General features: G+C 40.0%; 1 protein-coding gene across 2 annotated transcripts; it reads right to left on the bottom strand.

Moving 5' to 3' along the window:
• Positions 1-974: 974 nt before the first annotated feature.
• LOC139762307 (DNA replication complex GINS protein PSF1-like) lies at positions 975-11,037 on the bottom strand. 2 transcript variants are annotated; one of them, XM_071686924.1, is made up of 6 exons: positions 10,776-11,037; positions 10,482-10,546; positions 9,743-9,838; positions 5,684-5,774; positions 5,178-5,294; positions 975-1,364 (listed from the first exon to the last, which is right to left on the bottom strand). In XM_071686924.1, the coding sequence occupies exons 1-6, from the start codon at positions 10,848-10,850 to the stop codon at positions 1,224-1,226; spliced, it is 585 nt and encodes a 194-aa protein (XP_071543025.1). In that variant the 5' UTR covers positions 10,851-11,037; the 3' UTR covers positions 975-1,223. The 2 variants fall into 2 exon arrangements, with proteins under 2 accessions (XP_071543025.1, XP_071543026.1); XM_071686925.1 differs by having other exon boundaries at positions 9,761-9,838; positions 10,776-10,994.
• Between the last annotated feature and the right edge of the window lie 10,902 nt (positions 11,038-21,939).

Raw genomic sequence — 21,939 nt, forward strand, 5'->3', positions numbered from 1 at the left:
TGCTTGAGAGTTCTCACTTGAAATATCAAATCTTTCAAAATCTTCTGTATTCTCACTGTTGTCAAACATGGCAGTACACCACAAGTTATGCTGGGCATTCTTCATTGTAGATGATGTTACTGTGACCCATGCATATGCCATCTTTACTGGAGTACTGCTTCCTGAGGATGTTACCTCCACCAGGATCAAAAGATGAACTCACTAATCACTGCAGGAATTCATTTCTGGAGAAGCACTTCATGCTATGAATAATTCCCTAACCCATGGGCTGAATAAGAAAAGTGCAATTAGGGGGTCGATATGCAATAAAAACATTATCACTAACACTTCAGCAAACAGAAGAAAAGAACAGTTATCCAAATGGACAGCAATTCTCCATCTCTCAGCCAGTCCCATCTCATGACACTGCTCCTTCCCATTTCAACAACATTTTTCGGTTTCAAAAATTTTCTAAGTTCTGAGGCCATAAAAACAACCAAATCCTAGAAAAAATAGGCATATTTTCTACAAATCATATATTTCTTTCCCATTACTTAAACTTCTCTCATGGTCATGTTCATTCTTATTAGAAACATTGTTATTACTCTAGGTGATTTACTCCCCAATACTACAGCTTTCTAAAACAAAATGAACTTATGAGTATTTTCATGACATAAATCCTCACCTTCTGCAAATCCTTAATGTTCATGTATCATCATCTCTTTCCTAATACTTTTCCCACATACAAATTAATTCAGTTCATTTCAGATGTAACTACTCACCACATACTTTGCTTGTCAATCCATTATCATAAATACTCAGCTTACATCACTTTCATTTGAAAATCACCCTTCATATCTCTCATTAATTACCCTCCACCCAGCTAAAAGAAATTTTCTCAAAAATGTGCAAAGTAAGCTCAACTTTTTGTTATGTGCCTTTCCTCCTCATCTTACTTGAGAACAGGATAGAAAATAGGAAAATAAGAATACATCTTTATCTAGCCACTAACAGTTATATATTTTTCTTCAAAGTATTAGGTGTTAGAATATGAAATATTCTTTAAATCTCATACATTCAAAACTTCAGCTATATTCAATTAGAAACATTCTCTGTCTCATACATCCAAAAATCTCTAATGCATCTAAAACACATGATTCCCATCCACCAATCTGACAAAAATATAACTACTACTCATCTTATATCACCAGGTACAGGATCTACTACGTACTAAATTGATAATCTCATTCTACGTGTTCTAAAATTCCTTGCCGGATAAGGTGCTGACACTGGGCCATAGGAAGGTAATGTGTTGTGTTCTTCTGAAGTACAACTATGTCTCCCTCTTCAACCTCAAATTCTCCATAATCCTTAAGACAACGCACCTGTGTGAGAAGAAACTCAAGTTAATCAGTTTTACAATGGAAACTATCATTTCTCCTTTACAAACTAAATACAATAAAACACTAAGGATATGTCCCTAACTAACATGCATTCTGTGTGAATAGAAAATAAATGGTATAATGTATACAAGGGTTCTCATTACTGGCCAAGGAAAAATGATATTTACAAGTTTTCCAGTGACTAGCCAAGGAAGATTCGTATTTACAAAGGGTTTTGGTTACTGGCAAAGGAAACCTTTCTGTAATTCAAGTACAGACAGCTATACAGCTTATACAAACCAAGGAATAAAAGTATACCTACATGACCTGTACTCAGAAACTTATAAATCAAACATATTATTATTCATTTATCATACTTAATCACCTCAGCGAGGTAGCACAAGGAAACAGACGAGGAATGGCCCAACCCATCCACATATACATGTATAAACATAAATGTCCATACATGCACATATACATACATATACATTTCAATTCCTATGAGTCCACAGGGAAAATGAAGCATGAAAAATTCCCAAGTGCACTTTCGTGTAATAATCACATCATCAGGGGAGACACAAGAGAGAAATATAACAGTCAGTTGATATACATCGAAGAGACGAAGCTAGGATGCCAAAACATGTTTTGGACAATCACATGTTTACCAAATGGCATCCTAGCTTCGTCTCTTCGATGTATATCAACTGACTGTTATATTTCTCTCTTGTGTCTCCCCTGATGATGTGATTATTACACGAAAGTGCACTTGGGAACTTTTCGTGTTTCATTTTCCCCGTGGACTCATAGGAATATCTTGATCACGCGCAAAATTGTGATCCTTTCCAACATACATTTCAATGTATACATTTTTTTTTTTTTTTTGCTTTGTCGCTCTCCCGCGTTTGCGAGGTAGCACAAGGAAACAGACGAAAGAAATGGCCCAACCCATCCCCATACACATGTATATACATATGTCCACACACCCAAATATACATACCTACACAGCTTTCCATGGTTTACCCCAGACGCTTCACATGCCCTGATTCAATCCACTGACAGCACGTCAACCCCGGTATACCAAATCGATCCAATTCACTCTATTCCTTGCCCTTCTTTCACACTCCTGCATGTTCAGGCCCCGATCACACAAAATCTTTTTCACTCCATCTTTCCACCTCCAATTTGGTCTCCCACTTCTCCTCGTTCCCTCCACCTCCGACACATATATCCACTTGGTCAATCTTTCCTCACTCATTCTCTCCATGTGCCCAAACCACTTCAAAACACCCTCTTCTGCTCTCTCAACCACGCTCTTTTTATTTCCACACATCTCTCTTACCCTTAAGTTACTTACTCGATCAAACCACCTCACACCACACATTGTCCTCAAACATCTCATTTCCAGCACATCCATCCTCCTGCGCACAACTCTATCCATTGCCCATGCCTCGCAACCATACAACATTGTTGGAACCACTATTCCTTCAAACATACCCATTTTTGCTTTCCGAGATAATGTTCTCGACTTCCACACATTCTTCAAGGCTCCCAGAATTTTCGCCCCCTCCCCAACCCTATGATCCACTTCCGCTTCCATGGTTCTATCCGCTGCCAGATCCACTCCCAGATATCTAAAACACTTTACTTCCTCCAGTTTTTCTCCATTCAAACTTACCTCCCAATTGACTTGACCCTCAACCCTACTGTACCTAATAACCTTGCTCTTATTCACATTTACTCTTAACTTTCTTCTTTTGCACACTTTACCAAACTCAGTCACCAGCTTCTGCAGTTTCTCACATGAATCATCCACCAGCAACTGACTCACTTCCCAAGCTCTCTCATCCCCAACAGACTTCATACTTACCCCTCTTTCCAAAACTCTTGCATTCACCTCCCTAACAACCCCATCCATAAACAAATTAAACAACCATGGAGACATCACACACCCCTGCTGCAAACCTACATTCACTGAGAACCAATCACTTTCCTCTCTTCCTACACGTACACATGCCTTACATCCTCGATAAAAACTTTTCACTGCTTCTAACAACTTGCCTCCCACACCATATATTCTTAATACCTTCCACAGAGCATCTCTATCAACTCTATCATATGCCTTCTCCAGATCCATAAATGCTACATACAAATCCATTTGATTTTCTAAGTATTTCTCACATACATTCTTCAAAGCAAACACCTGATCCACACATCCTCTACCACTTCTGAAACCACACTGCTCTTCCCCAATCTGATGCTCTGTACATGCCTTCACCCTCTCAATCAATACCCTCCCATATAATTTACCAGGAATACTCAACAAACTTATACCTCTGTAATTTGAGCACTCATACATACACACACATACATACATACATACATAGACATATACATATATACACATGTATATATCCATACTTGCTGCCTTCATCCGTACCCGTTGCCACACCGCCACTCATGAAATAGCATCCCCCCCTCCAGCGAGGTGCTGCCAGGAAAAGACAAAAAGAGTCACATCATTCACACTCAGTCTCTAGCTGTCATGTGTAATGCACCAAAACCACAGCTCCCTTTCCACATTCAGGCCCCACAGAACTTTCCATGGTTTACCCCAGACACTTCACATGCCCTGGTTCAATCCATTGACAGCATGTAGACCCCAGTATACCAAATCTTTCCAGTTCACTCTATTCCTTGCATGCCTTTCACCCTCCTGTATGTTCAGGCCCTGATTGCTCAAAATCAAACATATCCATAGATTCTAATGTTGTATTCTAAACTATTTTAATTACACTTGTAAATATAGGTACAAAGTGTGGTTTCATGCACACATGTACCCTAGTCCAAACTTTTTTTTTTTTGGAACATGTGTATTGCCTACATATGCTAAACTGTTGCAGATAATCAGAGCCAGATGACCAAAAATTACAGACAAATGGCCTTTGCCTAATAAGCTGTCCCACTTTGAGCTTTCAAAAGTATGACTGAACATTAAACTATAAATGATCAAGTGAGCATTATAAGCTGAATCTAACTTTCATCAGCACATATCATTACACACAACTTGCCTGGAATCAAAGTGCATGGTTGGAGTAAATGGAAAGGACTGATAGCAGGAGACCTAATACTTAGTGACAAGGTTATCTACTGTCATAATTTTATTTGTAGTAGTAACAGGATAGCAAAGTAGAAGGCACCTCGCTTACCACCATTCCCTCATACTCAGCAGCCAACAGGAAAAATACTGAGAAGGAACATGTAGTTCTATGAATGTATAGTCATAAAAATTTCACAAGAAAAATTCACCTCTTCTAACAGCATTTCTAACATAAACTTCCATGTCCCTTACCCTTAATCACCTTAAGTCAAAATAAACACCCAAGTAATACAACGTAGTAGCATCAGTGTCTATAATCACTGACATCAGTAAACTATCCAAAACCAAACGTTAAATGAAATGTGGCAACATTCTGGTTTGATACTGGCTACATCATATTACCCTATCATTATATAGTTAAACACTGGGAATGGAACTGGAAATCAATTCAAAAGGCAAAGGGTAAGGTTTTCAGGGAGTGACTATGTGTGTGAAGTACCATACAACTCATTCAAATGCAGCACTGTTCACTTATACTGAGCTTGCATGTCTTCATATTGTTATGCTTTGTAAATAACCTCAGGTTCACATACATACATAATATCATATTGCTACTGAGAAATAAACATGCAGGCATGTTCACAAACAATAATGATGTTTTCATTTTCATCAGACTATTCAAATAATAATTTGTTTTGCAAAAATCCAAGATAGCATACCTCAACATATAGGTTCTTAGGCGGTTTTGTGTCTTGTGTAAGATCTAGTCCAGTGCCTTCACCCAGAGACCTCATGTAAGAGGCCAGGTTCTTGTTATATCTGTTGAACCACTGCATCTGGAATGCAAAATGCTAATCTATTATGAAATGCAACTTCAATTTCAAAAACATACTTTATTCTATATCTTTCACTAAGTAACTTTTTTAAAGCTCTATTGACAAATGGTAACAAATCCATGCATGATTTTACTCTAAGCATGATAAAAAGCAATTATAAACTTTCTAGTCCCTTTTTCTTCAATATTTCATCTGAAACACTGAACAGTTAAGGATGGAAGGAAAATATTACATGGTTCAACACGGAATGGAACTGACAATTGATTCAAATGCAAAGGGTTAGGTTTTCATGGAGTGACTCTGTATGTGAACTACCATACAACATATCCAAATGCAGCACTATACTGAGCTTCATATCTTCCTATAATTATTAGTCCTTTGTGACTGACCTCAGGTTCACAAATATTTGCTCGAACATCTGCCGGGAGAATGCTACCAAATTCCCATCTCATTGCTCGGATTCTTTCCAACCTGCTATACCTGTGATGAAAGTTAAAAAATCTACATCAGCAGTTAAGACAGGATAACATATGGTTGGAAAACTCAACTAAATATACCATTCATGGCATTTCAGTATTAATCAATGTGTTGCATACTCCAAAATACTATTCATGCATTTAATTCAGCAACCATTCCCATGTCTCAAGTTCCATGGCCTAACAGCAATGGATGCAAATTTTACATCAGTCAAATTATCAAATAAAGGAAGCAGGTTGAGTAAACCAGTGCAGCAGTCAAAACTTCACTAAAAGAAAAAAAAAATTCCTTTGAAGGCAATTTAAGTAACAAAATATCTAAATCCTTTGAAGGCAATATAAGTGACAAAACATCTATGTTATTAAAAAAAAATTTCATCCCATAATTAAAATGAATTACAGGTATCATTTAATAAAACATCCTTTAGCTAAACATTGTCTAACAAGTAACCTAACAAGTAAAAAGGGAAAAAATCTTTTTAATTAATCTTTACTAAATATGAGAGAGGCAGGTCACAAGTCATGAACAATTATATTTCCCATTCTCTTATTCTTTGAAAATATCAAAATAATGTTAAATATATCAGTTATAGCAAGGTTGAGTGACATGTAGTTGGGAGTGTGAGTTTGAATGGAGAAAAACTGGAGGAAGTGAAGTGTTTTAGGTACCTGGGAGTGGACTTAACAGCAAATGGAATCATGGATGTGGATGTGTGTCATAAGATGGGTGAGGGGACAAAGGTTCTGGAAGTATTGAAGAATATGTGGAAAGAGATCATTAACTGGGAGGGCAAAAATGGGTATACTTGAAGGTAAATTAGTCCTAACAATATCATATGGGTGCAAAATATGGGCTACAGATAAGGCTCTGCAGAGGAGGATGAATGTGTTGGAAATGAATTGTTTGAGGACATGATGTGGTATGAGGTGGTTTGATCAAGTAAGTAATGAAAGGGTAAGAGAGAGGTGTGGCAGTAAAAAAAGTGTGGTTGAGAGAGGTGAAGAGGGTGTGCTGAAATGATTTGGACATATGGAGAGAATGAGTGATGAAAGGTTGAAAGAGGATATATATGTGTCAGAGGTGAAGGGAGCAAAGAGAACATGGGGACCTAAATGGAGATGGAAGGGTGGAGTGAAAAAGACTTTGAGCAATTAGGGCCTGGACATGCAAGATGGTTAGAGTCGTGCATGGGACGGAGTGAACCGGAACAATGCAGTATACGGGGGTTGGCATGCAAGCCAAATAAAAAGTCCTGGATAAATCATGAAGTGTGTGGGGCCTGGTTATGAATAGGGAGCTGCAGTTTCAGTGCATGACACACGACAGCTACCGAATGGATGTGAGCGGGTAGGGTCTTTCTTCGTCTGTTACTGGCACTGCCTCACTAACAAAGGAAATGATGGAGTATGAAAAAGGGAAAGAAAAACATACACAGTGCCCACCAGTGAAGGAGGTGCAAATCACTTTACCCTACTTAAAATAGTGTTGATGTCCACCAGTGAGGTTCGCACCCTCTAGCAAGCAGTGACAACTAAGTGACATGCCAGGATACTACACGAGTCCACTGTAGTAACAGTTTAGCTATTGTAGGAGGCAGGAATGCCTTGTTGTGCCTCCCACTTATGCCCTGGATTTTTGTGTTTTTTCCCTTTTTCATACCCCTACTACCTACTATGGTCAGAAATACTCAAAAGGTTCTCTAGTTGCACTTTACAAGGGAAATTAGCCACTTAAATTTCTAATATTACAGGTATGCGCTTGAGATCTTTGCAACGATGGATGGAGTAATCTATTCATAGTGGTGGCACTGCTACACCGACCTAAGTGAAACATCCTGGGAAGGCAGAAAAACCTCTTCATGTATTCTGAATATTATTAAAAATGCCTAGTGTATGCAGATTCACGCTTAAGTAAAAAGAAAATTGTTCAGCGATATGTTGGTAAGGCCAGTGCAGCACCGATTACATGAGGACCATAAGTACTAGAGCAGCAGGCTGCATCCCAAACTCCTCATAACCCATACGCAACAGAAGAAATAAGTCCATTTATGTAAGAAATATGTACTATGAGACACAGTTAAGTTAAGGATTTTTGCAAGAAATATGTGCTGAGGGATACAGCTAAGTTTAGAAGAGCCTTGTGGAGTGATGAGACCACCTTTTCTCTGACAGGTGGTCATGACGGAAGTGTGTTCAACTGACCAGGCTGCGATCCATCTAACACCAAGTACATTGCAAGGGATATAAAGTTCCCTGCTTCACTAATGGTATGGGACTGTTTAAGTTATTATGGTATTGGGTACCCTGTAGAATTGCCAAAGAATGAAACTACAAACATATCTATCACAAGCCACTGTGTGACTATCTTCCAGGTGGGGCTCCATGCCACATTGTCAAGCTGGTCATTGACTGGCTAAAGGACCATACAGTGGAGTTTTCAGAGACTGGCATGGGAATTCAGTGTATCTGATTCCTACAGAACACTTGTGGGTGCTTACGAAATTAAAACTGCATGACAAGGTTACTTTGTCGCTACCTAAGCTGGAAGTGGCCATTCATGAAATTTGGAGAAAGATGGACAATAAATGGCTTCAGAACCTAGCTGATTCAGTTCCTAGTCGTTTCAAAGAGTGTATACAGAGATAAGTACAAGTTGGAGGTGAATATACAGTTTTCATAATTTCAGTTCAAGTTTATCCTTGATGGTTGTGCAACAGCCCCCTGGTGTCTACTTCACTGATGGCCAATGCATAAATCTTTTTTTCTTTCAGACATGTTTGTTATTTCCAACATGACCTAAGAAGCATCCAAAATAAAGACTATGCCTTTGAGGAAAAAAGATATGCATACTTAAGAGATGAGGAGCTATAGGACAAGGTAGGTGCACTGGGAGGAGAAAAGGGCTATGGTGTTGCCTGATGATGGGCAAGGAGGTTTAAGAGACTGCCTGCTATACTTCAATAAATATACTTAAAACATAAATAGCCACACACAGAGTCCAATGACATACTGATATGCTGTACTGGCAATAATAGAAGGATCTGAAACATATAAAACGTGATGAATGCTGGGATAAGGCATATCATGGTAGGTGCCAGCATAGGCCTGGCACCTGAGGTCAGCCTTCTCCCCTTATGATGATAAAAATAACTGTACTTCACCCACAGAATCTATTGTAAATTCTCTCAACTCAATTCAGATTGTGAGCATGGTATTAGGTCATGGAATGTGGAGCCAAGAAATGCAAACAGGATAAGGATGTAAGACCTGGTAATGGAAATATAAGGCTTAGAGACTAGGGTGTGGTGCCAGGTGAAGAGGGGTCTCAGTGATATGGGTATAAAATTACATGGTGGAGGTGAAATACTAGGATATTGGAGATATGGATGTGGAATAGGTGATGGGTGTGGTATTAAGTGATGAGGATGTGTGAGGAAGGGCTGAAAGGGATACGGTCTAGGTTGAAGGGTGTGTCTCTTGGGAGTTGGAGTGTGGGGCTAAGAGGTGGGGATATGGGGCTAGGTGATGTATGTTTCAAGCTTAAAGACAGAGTGTAGGGTTGTGATGGGGTATCAGACCAAGAATAGCAGGGTAAGTATGTGGATGTGCATTTGGTGATGGGGATATAGGACAAAGTGATGAGAGTTGTAAGAGCAGGGCTATCATTCTCAAAGCAATAATCAAACAAAACTCTGATAGTCTGGTGAAGTGACAAAGTGCATGATTTCATCAAATGAGACATAAAGGTTAACTGCTGTTAGTGGGAGTGAAACAGAAATATTAACAAGATGGCAAAGGTGACTATAACAACCACAAGCATGTTCTGAACCAAAATATTTCAAGTCTTTGCAGCAAGATACAAGAACACTCATTATTGATGTAGGCATACTGATATTGCATGACAAGAAAACTCATCACAGACAAAAAATAGATCAAGTAATTAAATAAAAAAAAAAGTATATATCAACTTACAAATATGTCAACAAACACCTTTTATTCCTCTCTAAAGCAGCATGTCGCAGATGAACTCCAGAAAAGAGATGTACATCACCAGCTACTGTTGCATTCCTGAAGAGAGATAATTTCACATTTACATGTTACAGTGCAATAGAACAAAACAAGTAAAACATATGCAAAGCTAAAATAAAGTAAATTCAGAAAAAAAAGCCACTTCTCTGTGGTACGTGTCCAGTTAGTTACAGGAAGCCTACACCCTACCAGTGACTACTGTCATAGAAAGGGGAAGATAGGGCAGGATACAACAAATGGAAAATTTGCTGGAAGATCAGAGCTTCCTCACAAAAAATACTGAGGGTTGGATATTCAAGGGATATCCAAGAAAATGTCTTGCAGACCATGGGACAGATCAAGGAAAATTAAGATATTCATCTCTAAATTTATTACACTGGCTGTCATCATTAATTTCTGTACATACATAACACACTTCCAAGTTCAAGTTTCACTTTCATACAGGTATGTCAAAATCTCTCATCGTAAATGAATCATGTTTCATTACAAATTTTTGCTAATTAGGTGTAAAATATTTCATCTACTTCTGGTAACTGTGCAGGTAGCATGTAAACTAATTCAGTTTGGCTGCCAACAACCCTCTTTGATCCTAAGTTAAATCTTGCTTGCCCAAAAGTTAACAATTGAACAGCCAAAGAAGCATAAAAACCTAACAGGAGAAAAACTTTCAAAGGAAACTTACACATCTCGCTGATTCTGTTCAAACAGTGTGGTCATCTCCTCCAGCACCATTCTGATACAGTCCTCCTAAAATCATACAGAACATAATTTCATGAAGCATTATACAAAGTCCATTTAACATCCATTATTTCTGAGGTGTCCTTAAATTGTAACTCTCCCAGATAAACTCCAAAGGTAATTTTGAGGCGAGTCTGAATTAGAATTACACCATAAATCTATTGCGTAACTAAACACGCAGTAAGACTATACGAAATCCAAGTAAGGCTTCAGCTAACTTCAAATCATCAGGACTTACATTGAAAGCAGGCAGCTGACCATCTTTAGATCTGTCTAATTCTTTGATAAGCTCCAAAGCCTTCTCCCCCAGCATGTTCTGAGTCCTTTTTCTCTCAGGTTATTGGTGCCGTTTGCATGAATCTTCCTCTTCTCTCGATCACTTCTTAGGTAAGTGGTCACAACGTACTCTTCATCCTACCTGCAAACAGGTCCAATGGTATTTTGAATGTTTGTTTACTTTGGTCTCCCGCGCAACACGTGGCCTTCCATTTTCCTGTGCCGGGAATGGAGATTATGACGTCAGTGACGACATTGATATGCATTCAATTGTGAGATTCACATAATGATTTTGAAAATTAACTTCATATCAAGAATTTTAAAACCCAATGTACGCATACACATAAAATATTGATTGGATATGAGCTTTCGGCAGAGAAATCATGAAAGTCATTCTACTTCTATTAAGGAGTGAATGTTATGAATCTTAATTCTTATCTGCCGTTCATCATTCAAGACGTTTTGACATATTCATCGAGGCAGATCTTCAGGTTGGCAATATTTTCCCATGTAATGTTATTAAATTTGTTGAATGACTCATGTGCATTTGAGTGGAGTTATAACAAATCTAATTATCATTATGTATTTGTTGATAAACATTTGCATAAAAAAGAATATTCAAATATTTCCAAGAATTGTCATCTGAAAAAATATCATTTGTTTTATGAAGCCTCTCTGAATTAGATCAAATCTCATCGCTGTATCTAATTTCTAAAGATCTACCCGCTAGAGACTTTGATGTTCAGTTGTTATGCTTTTCTTTCCTTGATTATCCTCTGGCCGTAGTGACCATGATCAGCTAGTAGCTTTATAGCTTTCGCGGTGAATATATAAATATACAGCTATGGAAGCCTCATGTAGGTTTAAGAGGAAAACATGTCACGGGCCCTAGTCGCTCAATGACCAACAAATAGTTTCCTCGTCTCTAGACTTTCATTTTTTACCAACTTTTTCTTTCTTAATTCAGTATTTTTGTTATGCAAATGTGTTAAATCATGCTAAATGATAAAACACTTTATGATCTGGTTTACTTTTGCCATGCAGCTGGTAGGGTAGACCCAAATACCATATTTGATATGATGCTAGTCTGGGGTAAAAGTTTATATATACATCAGGCAGAGAGAGAGAGAGAGAGAGAGAGAATGATTTAAAGATATAGTTATAAACTCTAATACTCAAAATAATGTAGCAAATGGCAACGAACAAGTGGAAACATTGTTGTTGAGATGGAAAGGGGGTTTTCTTTTTTCTTTTTGCATTTGTGACACTGCCCTTCTTTTTGAAGGATGTTAAGCTAAACAAGCCCAAGTAATTGTAGCATAATATTTTTCTAAATGCCATAGTGACCTTAACCTTTTTAATGTCACAACAGTCTCTTCTCTCCTCCCATAGATCAAGTATTAACGTTAAGGTTCATGAAATCGTCTGTAAGTCAGATCAGTTGCAATAATGCTATGACATTAAAAATCAAGAATTTTGCTCAAGGGACCCCATTTATGTTGAGACTGTCTCGCTCATATTACAAAACTTAAAATTTGGTATTATCGCTCAAGTCTGTAGAATCCCCTCATGCCTGATGGACAGTGTGTACAGCAAATGTATCAAATGGGAGTCATGTTATAAACTACTAATATTTGGCAGGCACAGAGAATGGGAACGTGTGGCCATTCTTAAGTTCTATCACTACACATGACGCTGGGAGAGCAAAGTTGTTACCTTTTGTTTCTTGCCTGTGGACACATTCTTGAAAGTACAAATCGGAAACTTTACAGAATCTTCATACACCATACGCACTTATATTGCAAGAGGTCACACTCATGTGCATGATATGCATAAAACCACGAGGAAAATGAAACCAGATACGTTCGTGTAATGATCACATCATCAGGGGAGACACAAGAATGAGATGGATGTAGAACAGCCAGTTGATGTACATGGAAGAGACGTAACTAAGACGCCATTGGTAAACAAGCTTTATCAGGGGTTGGTGAACCACCATCCGGTAACGCTTGTTTACCCATGCATTGATAATCCTAACTACCCAAACAACATAGGCACCCTCTTTCTTAATAAATTCAACAGCAATACCATCCTCTCCAGCCGCTTCCTACATTTCATCCTTTGTAGAGCTTCCATCACTTTTCTCTCTTCACCAAACCATTCTCAATGACACTTCACATACCAGCTTGACCAAAACACCCTACATCTGGCATACAATAATCAAACACACTTAACAGTCTTTCAAAATACTCACTTCATTACTGCCTGATACCACTTCCACTTTTGTCACCTTCCTTAATGTTCCCATTTGTTCTCTTGTTTTTTACACATGAACCGTCTTCCAAAACATCTTACTTTCCCTAAAGTTTACTGATACTCACCACTCCAACTCTCATTTGCCCTCTTCAACTCATGCCCCTTCCTCTTACTGCTTTCTTATATATCCCCTAATCATTGCACTTCTCCCCTGTAAGTACTACCTAAATGCCTTTCTTTTCTCTTTCACAAGCAACTTTACTTCATCTCACTACTCATTTTATTTATTTATTTATTTTGCTTTGTCGCTGTCTCCCGCGTTAGCGAGGTAGCGCAAGGAAACAGACGAAAGAATGGCCCGACCCACCCACATACACATGTATACACATACACGTCCACACACGCGAATATACATACCTATACATCTCAATGTACACATATATATACACACACAGACATATACATATATACACATGTACATAATTCATACTGTCTGCCCATATTCATTCCCATCGCCACCTCGCCACACATGGAATAACCAACCCCCTCCCCCCTCATATGTGCAAGGTAGCACTAGGAAAAGACAACAAAGGCCCCATTCATCCACACTCAGTCTCTAGCTGTCATGTAATAATGCACCTGAAACTACAGCTCCCTTTCCACATCCAGGCCCCACACAACTTTCCATGGTTTACCCCAGATGCTTCGCATGCCTTGGTTCAATCCATTGACAGCACGTCGACCCCGGTATACCACATCGTTCCAATTAACTCTATTCCTTGCACACCTTTCACCCTCCTGCATGTTCAGGCCCCCATCACTCAAAATCTTTTTCACTCCATCTTTCCACCTACAATTTGGTCTCCCACTTCTCCTCGTTCCCTCCACCTCCGACACATATATCCTCTTTGTCAATCTTTCCTCACTCATTCTCTCTACGTGACCAAACCATTTCAAAACACCCTCTTCTGCTCTCTCAACCACAGTCTTTTTATTTCCACACATCTCTCTTACCCTTACCTCACTACTCATATATATATATATATATTTTAAAATAGTTTTCATGTACAAATTTTTTTGCTTTCAATGAATAATAATAACACTAAAGCACTGGCAAACTTTGATTCAGTGTGCTGCGATGATCAAGCAAACTAAAAAATGTGCTGTGAAATAGTAATAAATCACATTGAGCACTGCTTTAAACATCCATATCTTTTTTGCGTAAAGCAATGTCCAACATCATGTAATGTTTTAACTTTTCCTATCTCTGTTTGAGTATTTGGCTGCTTATAAGTAATATTAACAACTTTAAATATTTCTCCCATGGCCAGGTAGGTGAAGGTAAAAATTGTGCTCTCCTCATTATATCTAACATTACCTTTGTAAGCAGATTTCTCTGTCTACCTCTCAGGTACTGCATACAGTGACCCCACAGAAAAAAAATGCAGATTGGTGGACCATGAAAGTGATGAGGAGGAAACACTGTCACCAGATAAATTAGCTGAAGGAAGTGAAGAATGGTCGGTGAAACGTGAAGAAACAAGTGATTCAGAGGACTAAGAGTGGGAGTAAGGATGGTAGCCAACATGGACCCAACCATACCACATTCTCAGCCTTTGTGCAATTACATGTTAAGAATCGCTGTAGATGTGCTGGCTAAAAACCCTTCTCCCACTCATTTTAAGTGCTGTATGTGTACTGTAACATTTCCGTGAATAATCATGTTATTCATTACCAGCACTGTGCCTAGTACGAAATTAGAGTAGAATGAGACACTTGATCTCAAGCTGTCACTCTGCATTACACCATGTCATCATAGTGGAAGTAATATTACTTCCTCTGTTTCCTGGTGCTGCCTCATTGATGCAGGGGTAGTGATGCCATTTCCTATTGGGTGGGGTAGCACTAGGAGTGGATGAAGGTGAGCAAGTATGAATATGTACATGAGTATATATGTATGTGTATGTGTATATTTTGATTTATTATTTTACCACTATTTCATTATTATGCCTGAATGCCATTTCCCGCATCATTGAGGGGTCACCAGGAAACACAAAGAAAGACCCATCCACTCATATAGACATACATATACAAAACCATATACATATGTAGAGTACATATACTTGCTTGCCTCATCCATTCCCAGCATCATCCCACTCCACAGGAAACAGCATTACCAACACCTGCATCAGCAAGGTAGTGCCAGGAAAAGACAAAAAAAGGGGCAAAATACTTCGCACTCGGTCTCTAGCCGTCATGTGTAATGCACTGAAATCACAGTTATCCACACACAGATATTTTCATTTTATTTATTCTATTATACGCTGTCACTGTCTCCCGCGTTAGCTAGGTAGGGCAAGGAAACAGACAAAAGAATGGCCCAACCCACCCCCATACACATGTATATAAATAAACGCCCACACATGCACATATACATACCTATACATTTCAACATATACATACATATACATACATAGACATATACACACGTACATATTCATACTTGATGCCTTCATACATTCCTGTTGCCATCTTGCCACACATGAAATGGCACCCCCAATCCCCCCGCATGGGTGGGAGGTAGCGCTAGGGAAAGACAACAAAGGCCACATTTGTTCATGCCCAGTCTCTAGATGTCATGTGTAATGCACCGAAACCACAGCTCCCTTTCCACATCCAGGCCCCACAAAACTTTCCATGGTTTACCCCAGACGCTTCGCATGCCCTGCTTCAATCCATTGACAGCACGTCCACCCCGATATACCGCATAGTTTCAGTTCACTCTATTCCTTGCACGCCTTTCACCCTCCTGTATGTTCAGGCCCCGATTGCTCAAAATCTTTTTCACTCCATCCTTCCACCTCCAATTTGGTCTCCCACTTCTCCTTGTTCCCTCCACCTCTAACACATATACATCTTTGTCAGTCTTTCGTCACTCAATCTCTCCATATGACCAAAACATTTCAATGAACCCTCTTCTGCTCTCTCAACCACACTCCTTTTATTACCACTCATCTTTCTTACCCTTACATTACTTACACGATCAAACCACCTCACACCACATATTGTCCTCAAACATCTCATTTCCAGCACATCCATCCTCCTCTGCACAACCCTATCTACAGCTCATGCCTCGCAACCATATAACATTGTTGGAACCACTTTCCTTCAAACATACCCATTTTTGCTTTGAGATAACGTTCTCACCTTCCACATATTCTTCAAGACTCCCACAACTTTACCCCCTCTCCCACCCTGTGACTCACTTCAGCTTCCATGATTCCATCTGCTGCTAAATCCACTCCCAGATATCTAAAACACTTCACTTCCTCCAGTTTTTCTCCATTCAAACTTACCTCCCAATTGACTTGTCCCTCAACCCTACTGTTCCTAATAACCTTGCTATTATTCACATTTACTCTCAGCTTTCTTCTTTCACACATTTTACCAAACTCAGTCACCAGTTTCTGCAGTTTCTCATCCGAATCAGCCACCAGCACAGTATCATTAGCGAACAACAACTGACTCACTTCCCAAGCCCTCTCATCCACAACACACTGCATACTTGCCCCTTTCTCCAAAACTCTTGGATTCACCTCCCTAACAACCCCATCCACAAATAAATTAAACAACCATGGGGACATCATGCACCCTTGCTGCAAACCAATATTCACTGGGAACCAATCACTTTCTTCTCTTTTTACTCATACACATGCCTTACATCCTCGATTAAAACTTTTCACTGCATCTAGCAACTTACCTCCCTCACCAAAATACTCTTAATACCTTCTACAGAGCATCTCTATCAACTCTATCATATGCCTTCTCCAGACCCATAAATGCTACATACAAATCCATCTGTTTTTCTATTTCTCACATACTATATATACATATTTGCCATTTCCCGCATTAGTAGGGTAGTGTTAAGAACAGAGGAATGAGCCCGAGGGAAAATCCTCATTTGGCCCCCTTCTAAGCTCCTATTTTTGGAATAGTAAAAACTGGAAGGGAGGGAGCAGGGGGCCTGGAAATCCTCCCCTCCAGTTTTTACTTTTCCCTCTCTGGCTCAGTCCTCTGTTCTTAACGCTACCTCGCTAATGCAGGAAATGACAATTATGTATGAAATATATATTATTATATTATATCTTATTTTGCTTTGTCGCTGTCTCCCGTGTTAGCAAGGTAGCGCAAGGAAACAGATGAAAGAACGGCCCAACCCACCCACATTCACATGTATATACATACACGTCCACACACGAAAATATACATACCTATACATCTCAACGTATACATATATATACACACACAGACATATACATATATACACATGTACATAATTCATAGTCTGCCTTTATTCATTCCCATCGCCACCTCACTACACATGAAATAACAACCCCCTTCCCCTCATGTGTGCGAGGTAGCGCTGGGAAAAGACAACAAAGGCCCCATTCGTTCACACTCAGTCTCTAGCTGTCATGTAATAATGCACCGAAACCACAGCTCCCTTTCCACATCCAGGCCCCACAGAACTTTCCATGGTTTACCCCAGACGCTTCACATGCCCTGGTTCAATCCATTGACAGCACATCGACCTGGATATACCACTTCGTTCCAATTCACTCTGTTCCTTGCATGCCTTTCACCCTCCTGCATGTTCAGGCCCCCATCACTCAAAATCTTTTTCACTCCATCTTTCCACCTCCAATTTGGTCTCCCACTTCTCGTTCCCTCCACCTCTGACACATATATCCTCTTTGTCAATCTTTCCTCACTCATTCTCTCCATGTGACCAAACCATTTCAAAACACCCTTTTCTGCTCTCTTAAACACACTCTTTTTATTACCACACATCTCTCTTACCCTATTATTACTTACTCGATCAAACCACCTCACACCACATATTGTCCTCAAACATCTCATTTCCAGCACATCCACCCTCCTCCGCACAACTCTATCTATAGCCCACGCCTCACAACCATACAACATTGTTGGAACCACTATTCCTTCAAACATACCCATTTTTGCTTTCTGAGATAACGTTCTCGACTTCCACACATTCTTCAAGGCTCCCAGAATTTTCGATCCCTCCCCCAGCCTATGATTTACTTCTGCTTCCATGGTTCCATCCGCTGCCAAATCCACTACCAGATATCAAAAAACACTTCACTTCCTCTAGTTTTTCTCCATTCAAACTTACCTCCCAATTGACTTGACCCTCAACCCTACTGTACCTAATAACCTTGCTCTTGTTCACATTTACTCTCAACTTTCTTTTTTCACACAATATATATATTTGATTGGGAATACCTAGTTTAAAAAGAGAGATATACATAAGTATATGTATGTAAGTAAGAAAGATGGCCAGAGAGCATTATTGGATTACGTGTTAATTGATAGGCACGTGAAAGAGAGACTTTTGGATGTTAATGTGCTAAGAGGTGCAACTGGAGGGATGTCTGATCATTATCTTGTGGAGGCGAGGGTGAAGATTTGTAGAGGTTTTCAGAAAAGAGAATGTTGAGATGAAGAGAGTGGTGAGAGTAAGCGAGCTTCAGAAGGAGACTTGTGTAAGGAAGTACCAGGAGAGACTGAGTACAGAATGGATAAAGGTGAGAACAAAGGACGTAAGGGAGTGTGGGAAGAATGGGATGTATTTAGGGAAGCAGTGATGGCTTGTGCAAAAGATGCTTGTGGCATGAGAAGCATGGGAGGTGGTTAGATTAAAAGGGGTAGTGAGTGGTGGGATGAAGTAAGATTATTAGTGAAAGAGAAAAGAGAGGCATTTGGACGATTTTTCCAAGGAAATAATGCAAATGACTGGGAGATGTATAAAAGAAAGAGGCAGGAGGTTAAGAGAAAGGTGCAAGAGGTGAAAAAGAGGGCAAATGAGAGTTGGGGTAAGAGAGTATCATTAAATTTTAGGGAGAATAAAAAGATGTTTTGGAAGGAGGTAAATAAAGTGCATAAGACAAGGGAACAAATGGGAACATCAGTGAAGGGGGCAAATGGGGAGGTGATAACGAGTATGGTGATGTGAGAGGGAGATGGAGTGAGTATTTTGAAGGTTTGTTGAATGTGTTTGATGATAGAGTGGCAGATATGGGGTGTTTTGGATGAAGTGGTGTGCAAAGTGAAAGGGTTAGGGAGAATGATTTGGTAAACAGAGAAGAGGTAGTGAAAGCTTTACGGAAGATGAAAGCCAGCAAGGCAGCAGGTTTGGATGGTATTACAGTGGAATTTATTAAAAAAAGGGGGTGAGTGTATTGTTGACTGGTTGGTAAGATTATTTAATGTAAGTTCTTGGGTGTTCCTGGGAAACTGTGTGGGAGGGTGTTGATTGAGAGGGTGAAGGCATGTACAGAGCATCAGATTGAGGAAGAGCAGTGTGGTTTCAGAAGTGGTAGAGGATGTGCGGATCAGGTGTTTGCTTTGAAGAATGTATGCGAGAAATACTTAGAAAAGCAAGTGGATTTGTATGTAGCATTTATGGATCTGGAGAAGGCATGTGATGGAGTTGATGGGGATGCTCTTTGGAGGGTGTTAGGAGTGTGTGGTGTTGGAGGCAAGATGCTGGAAGCAGTGAAAAGTTTTTATCAAGGATTTAAGACATGTGTACGAGTAGGAAGAGAGGAAAGTGATTGGTTCTGAGTGAATGTTGGTTTGCGGCGGAGGTGCGTGATGTCTCCAAGGGTGTTTAATTTGTTTATGGATGGGGTTGTTGGGGAGGTGAATGCAAGAGTTTTGGAAAGAGGAGTGAGTATGAAGTCTGTTGTGGATGAGAGAGCTTGGGAAGTGAGTCAGTTGCTGTTCGCTGATGATACAGCGCTGGTGGCTGATTCGGGTGAGAAACTGCTGAAGCTGGTGACTGAGTTTGGTAAAGTGTGTGAAAGAAGAAAGTTGAGAGTAAATGTGAATAAGAGCATGGTTATTAGGTCCACTAGGGTTGAGGGACAAGTCAATTGGGAGGTGAGTTTGAATGGAGAAAAACTGGAGGGAGTGAAGTGTTTTAGATATCTGGGAGTGGATTTGGCAGCGGATGGAGCCATGGAAGCAGAAGTGAGTCATAGGGTGGGGGAGGGGGCAAAAGTTCTGGGAGCATCGAAGAATGTGTGGAAGTCGAGAGCATTGTCTTGGAAAGCAGAAATGGGTATGTTTGAAGGAATAGTGGTTCCAACAATGTTATATGGTTGCGAGGCGTGGGCTATGGATAGAGTTGTGCTGGAAATGAGATGTTTGAGGACAATACGTTATGTGAGGTGGTTTGATCGAGAAAGTAATGAAAGGGTAAGAGTGAGGTGTGGTGGTAAAATGGTTTGGTCACATGGAGAGAATGAGTGAGGAAAGATTGACAAAGAGGATGTATGTGTCAGAGGTGGAGGGAACGAGGAGGTGGGTGACCAAATTGGAGGTGGAAAGATGGAGTGAAAAAGATTTTGAGTCATCACGGCCTGAACATGCAGGAGGGTGAAAGGAATCCAAGGAATAGAGTGAATTGGAACGATGTGGTATACCGGGGTCGACGTGCTGTCAGTGGATTGAACCAGGGCATGTGAAGCGTCTGGGTAAACCATGGAAAGTTCTATGGGGCCTGGATGTGGAAAGGGAGCTGTGGATTCAGTGCATTATGCATGACAGCTAGAGACTGAGTGTGAACGAATGTGGCATTTGTTGTCTTTTCCTAGCGCTACCTCGTGCACATGCAGGGGGAAGGGGTTGGTATTTCATTATGTGGTGGGGTGGCGACAGGAATGAATAAGGGGCAGACAGTATGAATACTGTACATATGTGTATATATGTATTTGTATATGTTGAGATGTATAGGTATGTATATGTGCGTGTGTGGACGTGTATATATATACATATGTATGTGGGTGGGTTGGGCCATTCTTTCATCTGTTTCCTTGCGCTACCTTGCTAACGCGGAAGACAGCAACAAAGTATAATAAATAAATGAATATATCCTCCTCGAAGGCTCAGATTGGGGTGCCTAAATGTGTGTGGATGTAACCATGATGAGAAAAAAGGAGAGATAGGTAGTATGTTTGAGGAAAGGAACCTGGATGTTTTGGATCTGAGTGAAACGAAGCTCAAGGGTAAAGGGGAAGAGTGGTTGGGAGTGTCTTGGGAGTAAAGCCAGGGGTAAGTGAGAGGACAAGAGCAAGGGAAGGAGTAGCATTACTCCTGAAACTGGAGTGGTGGGAGTATGTGATAGAGTGTAAGAAAGTAAACTAGATTGATACGGGTAAAACTGAAAGTGGATGGAGATGGGTGATTATTGGTGCATATGCACCTGGGCATGAGAAGAGAGATCATGAGAGGCAAGTGTTTTGGGAGCAGCTGAGTGAGTGTGTTAGTGTAGTTTTGATGCACGAGACCGGGTTATAGTGATGGGTGATTTGAATGCAAAGGTGAGTAATGTGGCAGTTAAGGGAATAATTAGTGTACATGGGGTGTTTAGTGTTGTAAATGGAAATGAAGAGCTTGTAGATGATGTGCTGAAAAAGGACTAGTGATTGGGAATACCTGGTTTAAAAAGAGATATACATAAGTATATGTATGTAAGTAAGAAAGATGGCCAGAGAGCATTATTGGATTACGTGTTAATTGATAGGCACGTGAAAGAGAGACTTTTGGATGTTAATGTGCTAAGAGGTGCAACTGGAGGGATGTCTGATCATTATCTTGTGGAGGCGAGGGTGAAGATTTGTAGAGGTTTTCAGAAAGGAAAAGAGAATGTTGAGATGAAGAGAGTGGTGAGAGTAAGCGAGCTTCAGAAGGAGACTTGTGTAAGGAAGTACCAGGAGAGACTGAGTACAGAATGGATAAAGGTGAGAACAAAGGACGTAAGGGAGTGTGGGAAGAATGGGATG

Source organism: Panulirus ornatus, chromosome 43 (genome assembly GCF_036320965.1).
Source record: "Panulirus ornatus isolate Po-2019 chromosome 43, ASM3632096v1, whole genome shotgun sequence".
Classification (NCBI taxonomy): domain Eukaryota; kingdom Metazoa; phylum Arthropoda; class Malacostraca; order Decapoda; family Palinuridae; genus Panulirus; species Panulirus ornatus.

Coding starts and splice junctions, on each gene's coding strand:
- LOC139762307 (XM_071686924.1), bottom strand. CDS start 10,850: ATGCTGGGGGAGAAGGCTTTGGAGCTTATCAAAGAATTAGACAGATCT. Junction 9,839..10,481: donor GAACAGAATCAGCGAGATGT/GTAAGTTTCCTT, acceptor ATCTCTCTTCAG/GAATGCAACAGTAGCTGGTG. Junction 5,775..9,742: donor AGGTGTTTGTTGACATATTT/GTAAGTTGATAT, acceptor CTTTCATCACAG/GTATAGCAGGTTGGAAAGAA.